Source organism: Mya arenaria, chromosome 11, assembly GCF_026914265.1.
Source record: "Mya arenaria isolate MELC-2E11 chromosome 11, ASM2691426v1".
Lineage (NCBI taxonomy): Eukaryota > Metazoa > Mollusca > Bivalvia > Myida > Myidae > Mya > Mya arenaria.
The window spans coordinates 109,930-119,238 of NC_069132.1; the positions used below are offsets into that span (position 1 = coordinate 109,930).

General features: G+C 38.6%; 1 protein-coding gene across 1 annotated transcript; it reads left to right on the forward strand.

The window, feature by feature from the left end:
* Window positions 1-613: 613 nt before the first annotated feature.
* LOC128207290 (uncharacterized) lies at window positions 614-5,714 on the forward strand. Its single transcript, XM_052910131.1, has 5 exons — window positions 614-1,075; window positions 1,495-1,558; window positions 1,745-1,853; window positions 5,084-5,251; window positions 5,452-5,714. The coding sequence occupies exons 1-5, from the start codon at window positions 721-723 to the stop codon at window positions 5,554-5,556; spliced, it is 801 nt and encodes a 266-aa protein (XP_052766091.1). The 5' UTR covers window positions 614-720; the 3' UTR covers window positions 5,557-5,714.
* The last annotated feature ends 3,595 nt before the right edge of the window (window positions 5,715-9,309 follow it).

A 9,309-nucleotide genomic window follows, 5' to 3' on the forward strand; every position in this document is an offset into this window, starting at 1 on the left:
AACCATTTACAAAATTATAGGCTTAAATATAAACTTTAAAATATGACTTGGAAAATTATCGTTATGGTCAGTTTTAGTAAGAGTAATTGATGTCCTTTTCTTTGAAGGTCCAACATTCTATTTTGCTCATATATAAGTTGTTGAGCGATCGAAATAACTCGGTCATCTCCGGCAAGCTTCGGGATAGACAAATCTGTTGGACAATGACCGAGGTCTTCTGGTTACGATCGTAGATCGGTGTAGACCCCAAAGGTCGTCGTCCGTTGTTACATACTTTCATGACCGCTCTCTGGCTCAGGTATTTCTTATCCAGTCCTTGCAGAACTTGTCCGCAATGTTAATTGGGATTATAGCTCGACCATGTTCGGTCAACAGTCCGATTTCACTTCAGTACTCTGGGTTATGGCCACATTTGATCAATTTCAAGCTTAATAACTTTATCGTTTCTTATCCAACCTTAATATAAACGTCGGTCACAGTGTGTTTTGGTTAGACATACCGGTAATTGAAAAACTAAACATAATTTGATGTTGCCTAAACAAAAAGTCTTTATTCGGAGTGTTTCGGGTAAAATTAAAACCGAGACAGTCGAATAACAGCAGCTATACGCACTTCAGCAAAATTGTATATGAGAACATATCTGTTATGATTCTCATAGTTTTAGTGCTTAAATGGAGTTTCTGATGTAGCTTTCCAAACGAACAGTAGTTAAACATATTTATGAGTACATATTATTTCCACTATCAATCTGACAATGTTTTATCAATTATGAAAATATTTTCAATATATAGTTTTTTATTTATATATGCCGCGACGAAAGCAGCCATAGTGTTGGAAGGTAAGACAGTACAGACAATTAAAGGGGCCAAGGTTACTAAGGTAACGTCAGTTTTGGAGGGCGTGTCTAGAATACGATGTGTGGATGTGTGTATTCACCAGAATCGGGCAGGGAATTGCAGGACAGCGGGGTACCATAAATCGTCCAGAACGTGTTACTTGAGCATGCATGGAAAAAGGGATATCGTTGTCGTGTCAGATCAGACGTATTCAGTAATGATGATTGAGGACGAGCGAGGTATAACGTGTATTTGAGCGATATTTTTTATGCGTTTTTATAAGACTTATGCAGAGCATTAGATAATGTGACTTACGTCCGGTCAATCGTCGTTTATCGTCCTTTCGCGGGAATGTGAACAATTAATAATATATATTATATTCACATGTAACGCAAAAAATCGTGGTTATTGTCTGAGAGTTCGTTCAGATTCTGCATTTAAAACGTACTTCAAATGCAATTCTAACGTACTTAGAATGCAAAATTTCATACGAATCGGAACTTGGAAAAGTTAATATTAAATTATACCATTTTGCATTAAATAAGAATTGCACGATTATGATTATAGTCTACCCTGATGAAATATTAGTGCTAATGCTTCAAGATAATTACAATCCAATTGATAGTATCCTATAAAGATGCTGTTTGTTCATTTTAAGGTGAAAACGTTACTCAGTGGGCGAATGAAGTTTACGACTTTTCGTCCGAATACACACAAACGTCGTAAGTACGATACAATTTATTTGATGTTTTTCTTCTCAGTATTCATATTCAGACCACGTTTAAGAAATTTTTGTGATACCATTGATATATTATTGTTGTTATGATCTGACATTCGCAGGAAGACCAAGGCACAGCAAGCAATTGCATGTCACTCCTCAATAATTATGTAAACCTGATACCTTTCAGGTGGGGTGCCATTCAATTGCGTGGGGAACCAGATGCATTTCCAAATGGGTATGGAGATAGCGGGCTTGCCTGGTGCCCATCAGTAACGAATAGATTGGAATTCTTAGAAGTATAATTATTTTACTATGAATTTATACATTTTGTTCGCATTATTTATAATAGCCCATCTAAAGGTTTGATAGTGTGTGTTTGCCCTTTTTCGAATTACATTTAAAGGATATGTCGTAATGTTGGAAAACGTTGGAATAAATATGAGATTAAATACTCCTTTAACCCCATTAAACCCCTGTTTTAACTGACCACTTGAAGGTTACAACCCGTAGTTTTCACTGATCGTTTAAAGTCAGTAATCCCAGTGAGCTCCAGTTTTCAATGAACGTTTACAGACGGTAACTTCAGTGAGCTCCTGTTTTCACTGAATGCTTAAAGACGGTAATCCCAGTGAGCTCCTATTTTCACTGAACGTTTAAAGACGGTAACCCCAGTGAGCTCCTGTTTTCAATGAGCGTTTAAAGAAGGTAACCCCAGTGAGCTCCTGTTTTCATTGATCGTTTAAAGGCGGTAGCCTCAAGTGAGCTCCTGTTTTCACTGAACGTTTAAAGACGGTAACCCCAGTAAGCTCCTGTTTTCAATGAGCGTTTAAAGACGGTGACTTCAGTGAGCTCCTGTTTTCAATGAACTTTTGAAGACAGTCACCCAAGTGAGCTCCAGTTTTCACTGAACGTTTAAAGACGGTAACCCCAGTTAGCTCATGTTTTCAGTGAACGTTTAAAGACAGTAACCCCAGTGAGCTCCAGTTTTCAATGAACGTTTAAAGACGGTGACTTCAGTGAGCCCCTGTTTTCAATGAACATTTAAAGACAGTAACCACAGTGAGCTCCTGTTTTCACTGAACGTTTAAAGACGGTAACCCCAGTGAGCTCCTATTTTCACTGAACGTTTAAAGAAGGTAACCTCAGTGAGCTCCTGTTTTCAATGAGCGTTTAAAGAAGGTAACCCCAGTGAGCTCCTGTTTTCATTGATCGTTTAAAGACAGTAACCCCAGTGAGCTCCTGTTTTCATTGATCGTTTAAAGGCGGTAGCCTCAAGTGAGCTCCTGTTTTCACTGAATGTTTAAAGACGGTAACCCCAGCGAGCTCCTGTTTTCAATGAGCGTTTAAAGAAGGTAACCTCAGTGAGCTCCTGTTTTCAATGAGCGTTTAAAGAAGGTAACCTCAGTGAGCTCCTGTTTTCAATGAGCGTTTAAAGAAGGTAACCCCAGTGAGCTCCTGTTTTCATTGATCGTTTAAAGACAGTAACCCCAGTGAGCTCCTGTTTTCACTGAGCGTTAAAGACGATGACTTCAGTGAGCTCCTGTTTTCACTGAACGTTTAAAGAAGGTAACCCCAGTGAGCTCCTGTTTTCAATGAGCGTTTAAAGACAGTAACCCCAGTGAGCTCCTGTTTTCATTGATCGTTTAAAGGCGGTAGCCTCAAGTGAGCTCCTGTTTTCACTGAACGTTTAAAGACGGTAACCCCAGTGAGCTCCTGTTTTTTACTGAGCGTTTAAAGACGGTGACTTCAGTGAGCTCCTGTTTTCAATGAACTTTTGAAGACAGTCACCCAAGTGAGCTCCAGTTTTCACTGAACGTTTAAAGACGGTAACCCCAGTTAGCTCCTGTTTTCAATGAACGTTTGAAGACAGTAACCCCAGTGAGCTCCAGTTTTCAATGATCGTTTAAAGACGGTGACTTCAGTGAGCCCCTGTTTTCAATGAACATTTAAAGACAGTAACCACAGTGAGCTCCTGTTTTTGTTTTCACTGAACGTTTAAAGACGGTTACCCCAGTGAGCTCCTGTTTTCATTGATCGTTTAAAGGCGGTAGCCCCAAGTGAGCTCCTGTTTTTACTGAACGTTTAAAGACGGTAACCCCAGTGAGCTCCTGTTTTCATTGATCGTTTAAAGACAGTAACCCCAGTGAGCTCCTGTTTTCATTGATCGTTTAAAGGCGGTAGCCTCAAGTGAGCTCCTGTTTTCACTGAACGTTTAAAGACGGTAACCCCAATGAGCTCCTGTTTTCAATGAGCGTTTAAAGACGGTGACTTCAGTGAGCTCCTGTTTTCAATGAACTTTTGAAGACAATCACCCAAGTGAGCTCCTGTTTTCACTGAACGTTTAAAGACGGTAACCCCAGTGAGCTCCTGTTTTCAATGAACGTTTAAAGACAGTAACCACAGTGAGCTCCAGTTTTCAATGAACGTTTAAAGACGGTGACTTCAGTGAGCCCCTGTTTTCAATGAACATTTAAAGACAGTAACCACAGTGAGTTCCTGTTTTCACTGAACGTTTAAAGACGGTAAACCCAGTGAGCTCCTATTTTCAATGAATGATAAAAGACGGTAACAACCCCAGTTAGCTCCTGTTTTCAAGAACGTATAAAGACGGTAATCCCATTAAGCTCCTGTTTTCACTGATCGTTTAAAGGCGGTATACCAAGTGAGCTCCTGTTTTCAATGAACGTTTAAAGACAGTAACCCCAGTGAGCTCCTGTTTTTACTGAACGTTTAAAGACGGTAACCCCAGTGAGCTCCAGTTTTCAATGAATGATAAAAGACGGTAACCCCAGTTAGCTCCTGTTTTCACTGAACGTTTAAAGACGGTGACTTCAGTGAGCTCCTGTTTTCACTGAACGTTTAAAGACGGTGACTTCAGTGAGCTCCTGTTTTCACTGAACGTTTAAAGACGGTAACCCCAGTGAGCTCCAGTTTTCAATGAACGTTCAAAGACGGTGACTTCAGTGAGCTCATGTTTTCTCTAAACGTTTAAAGGTTAGTACGCTTAGTTTCACTGACCGTTTAAAGGCGATAACCACAGTTAACGCATATTTTTCCACTGACATTTAAATGGCTGTAACCCCCAAGTGTATTCCTGTTTTCTGGCGGAAACCCCTAAATGAAAGGATTACCATATTATGAAGCCTATGTAACCTATGTGCGATGTCTTTTGGCACTGTGTGTCCTTCGTTGGAAGTGGTTAGGCCTAAATAAGGTCATTGATATATTTTGAAGACTGGGTCTGTCTCTGTAGTTTTCATTTTAGTTTTCATATTCTTCTTCTGCTGTATTCGTTTTTCTGATGTTATTCTCTTAACTTTTCAATGGTCATTGAGAGCATTGAGAAATGAGAAAATGATACACCCAATAATTTGAAAATGTCATCATCGCATTTTAAGCAACTGAATACCAGCCATGCACTCAGGAAGGGGGTTTCTTCCTTACGTTTTATTTACTATATAGCTTTCGAGTTCTCTTACACATTTTCATATAGCGTAAAAATCAGGAAGCGTCATCCTTTATACAGGTCTCATTCGCTCTAGCAGTTGAAATAACGGGAGTGGACATCTATGAGACGTGGTATGGAGGGCGTGTTACTGCAGTGAAATGTTTCGAAAATGGAGGATACGTCACATTATGGAGTGGCACTGCGACAGGTTATGTCGAATATGCAAGAATTTTCAGCCCACCATTAGTAAGTAGACGGGCAGTAACTCAGTTTTAAGTAAGCTTTCAAACGAATAATGACTAAGTAAACGGACAGTAACTCTGTCATAAATAACCTTTCAAATGAACAATGACTGAAATACTGTCGGTTTCGATTTATTGTCTTATAAAATGTGTTCTTAAACTCAAATATATGCCATTCGTTATACTTATGATTCTTACTTTCAGAACACAAACTGTTTCTCAGACAGAATCCGCATAGAAATAGCCGCCTCCTACAATTGGGTTGAAATCGACGCCATTCGACTACATGGATTCCTCGAACGGAACTAGACTAAACATATCAACTTCAACAATAACTAACTATTAAAAATTAGATGCGTCAATAAATACGATTATGTGTAAATAGAGCCTCTTTTAACATGTTTTATTTCAGAAATTCGCATATAACACAGGTTTGTCTAAAATGCTTTTAAGGCGGATTTAAATTCATCCCCATTTGTCCAGTTTTAGAAGATAACAATAAACGATGGAACAAAGTGGTGTATTCCATTTTGCTCTCCAACGGGTTATAACTCTGGAGAATGTTTTTATTAAATAAAAAGCCAATTCAGCAAGGATGAATATCATTGCATTAAAGTTAGAAAGAAATGAGGGCTGATTAATCAGCCGAATGATCTAACAAAAACATAAAATTTCCGTATTCTAATGTGTAAACTACATTTGTACATACTAAATTAATACTTACCTGTTTACTAATGAAATAACTAACTGTTTACATATCGAGGGGTGAAAGCGAAAAGGTTCTAAGTGACATTAAATAAAGAAGCAGATAGAACCTTTTCGCTTTCACCCCTCGATATGCACTTTCTGGATCGGTTTTATTATCGAAGCATATTTGAAGAAATGCTACTTATTACTTAGTGTGATAACATTGGAAGTTGTAGACAGCGGCCCTGTCCTTACCCAACTACGTGTCACTGCCTGTTACAGGCTGGACGGAAGTTTGGGCGAGTGATGAAGTTAGTGGTTCGGCCGTTAGTGTCTATGGCCTTGCATTCGACACGTTGTCTTTATGTACTAAACACATGTGCCAAGTTATTTCAAATTACCCTGTGCAAGACGAAGTAACACGATCAATCATACTACATGTATGTGCATATATGCAACACTGCTGAATGATTCCGTAATGATTAAATTGTATTTGTGACCTTGAAGTAGAACGGCGGATCTTCCACGCGACACATCGCCTTTCTGTACGTCTTTTTTTTTTAAATTCCTCCGCGGCAACTCGGCGGATTTTAGCGAGGAAAACAGAGTGTGTCCTAGTTAGACAGCCGCGTTTACGATTGAAGACCTTGGAGTTACCGAGGAAAGTGGGTCGACTTCATGTACTACATTCCATAATGATTAACCGCCAATTGTGACCTTGAACTTTGAAGTAAGATCGTGGGTCTTGCAAGCGACACATCGCCTTTATGTACTAACGAACACATTTGCCAATTTACTATAGAATCCCTCTGCGCATGACAAAGTTATAGCCCTGACACGAGCAACTATACTTTGTATGCATATATGCAGCATTCCATAATGATAAATTGCAACCTTGACCTCTGAGGTAGGGATGTGATTCTTGCACGCGACACGTCGTCTTTGTGTAATGAACTCATGTGCCGAGTAATTTTAAACTCACTCCCTGCATGACAAAGTAACAGCTCTGACACGGAAACCCGGGACAGACTGGCGAACGGTGCGATTTCTATATGCCCACATTCGGCAAAAATAAATCCAAATGTGTCTTATAACGAAACACATGTGTGATTACCGGAACGTAAAACTAAACGTCCACGGCCCCAATGTTCATATGTAACAGCTTCATGTGTTAAAGGCTGTACTTACATACATTCTGAAAGATTATCCGTCTGATCAAGCACAGGAACCAGCAAGAGGTACGGGGACAAGATTTGGGGTTTGATTGAATTTGTTATAGGCAGCAATACGGAGTTCAAAACTACACGTATCATGGCTTCATATTTTATATAAAGTAATTATTAATCCATATTCAGTGATTCCGAAGGACCTGAAAATAAATTACATAAAAAGCCTCACTGCAGATAAATAACTGGGCGAAATTTCAAGTTGTGTTAATGTCCCCTTTCTACTTGAACACGAATCTGACCAAGTCCTATGACGCGAGCAGGGTATTAGGACATACATGCGTTTTCAATGTACGAACAAACATTTGATTGGGTGTATTGTCCCAAGAACAAAGACAATGATAAATTTAACGGGAATATTCCATTCATTATAGGTGAATTTAATATAACTAACATTGTCATTCCATTCATTAGTCGCGCATCATTTTTTTGTTAAATGAATAAAACATTCATCTCTCAAATACTGATCAGTTCATAATGGAAAATTTTAGAAATATAAATGAACAGCAAAATCGATTCAGTTTTCTCTGTTCAATACCTTATTTCAAAATGTTTTGTTTAAGTTCTAGAACAAAAGGTTCAAACTGGCATTTGATCACAACATGATGGAACATAACCATTGAATGTTTAGGATATTTTTTAATAGAATATGTAAAAGATAGGCAACGAAATACCTAGATACATTATATACCAGAGCGAAGCCAAGTATAACATCAGAAGTCAAACAGTTCCAAGTTTCTGTACATACAAGTTAACAAACCACTTTTTGACGTGACCTTGACCTCTGATCTGACATACCTGACCAATAGGTTACGTACATGTACTAGCAGTTCTTCACGTGTTTTGGTCACTAATGTAACTACTTGTTAAAGCCAACCAATCACTGGTAAAACATGTACCAACCTGAGGATCCTCCATCTGACCAACCTTTGGAAACCGTCTTCTTCAAAATGAAGTACCATGTATATATTTACATTTGTTTAGGCGATTGTAAAAAGAAAACAAGAAAATGATTGACAGAAGAACTTCAGACTGTGTCTGTTTTTCTATTTACAGTGACCTTGACCATAGGGACCCCAAACACAATCACATGAAATATATCCATAAACTGTTCCTTTATACCAAGTTTGGTATATATGTGACCTCTGACTAAAGTTATTCAGTTTAAACAATTCTTTTATTTCTAGTAACAGTGACCTTGATCCTAGGGACCCCAAACGCAATCTCATGAAAGGTCTCCATAAACTCTTCCTTTATACCAAGTTTGGTCAAGATATGTGGACCCTGGCTAAAGTTATACAGTTTCAACTGTTTTTCTATTTTTAGTAACAGTGACCTTGATCTTGACCCTATGGACCCCAAACCCAATCCCATGAAAGGTTTTCGTAAATTCTTCCTTTGTACCAAGTTGGGTCAAGAAATGTCAACCCTAACTAAAGTTATTCAGTTTCATTCGTTTTTCTATTTTTAGTAACAGTGACCTTGACCCTAGTCCCCAAACGCAATCCCATGAAAAGTATCCATAAACACTTTCTATAGACCAAGTTTGGTTAAGATATGTGGACCCTGACTTAAGTTATTCAGTTTCAACCGTGTTTCTTTTTTGGAAACAGTGACCTTGACCTTGACCCAGGGACCCCAAACGCAATCCTATGAGAGGTATCCATAAACTCTTCCTACAGACCATGTTTGGTCAAGATATGTCAAAGTTTACTGAAATTATTCAGTTTCATAGGTGAGTTTGACACTGCCCGGCCGCCCGCCCGAACAACGAGGTTCGTCATTCAAATAACCAGGTTTCACTATGTGAAAACCTGGTAAACTAGATGTTCATGATGTATATAGACGTCAAGGTTTATTTCAATGTTGCGCTCTATTAGCACGATACACTTGTATGTTGTCGATAACCCCTTTAACCATTCTTTTATTAATAGTTATTAATTAGTAACTATTTAAAATGTAAATATATTCCATTTGTATACTGTCTTGCTATAGAGCTAGCTTCTATAGAGACATTGTAGAGTGTCCGCCTGCAGAGTGAGAGGTCGTGGGTTTGAATCCCGACAGGTGCACATAGCAATTTGTGCAATCTATTACACATACATGAATCCAGTTCAACATTTTCAATTCACACATTCCACCAACATTT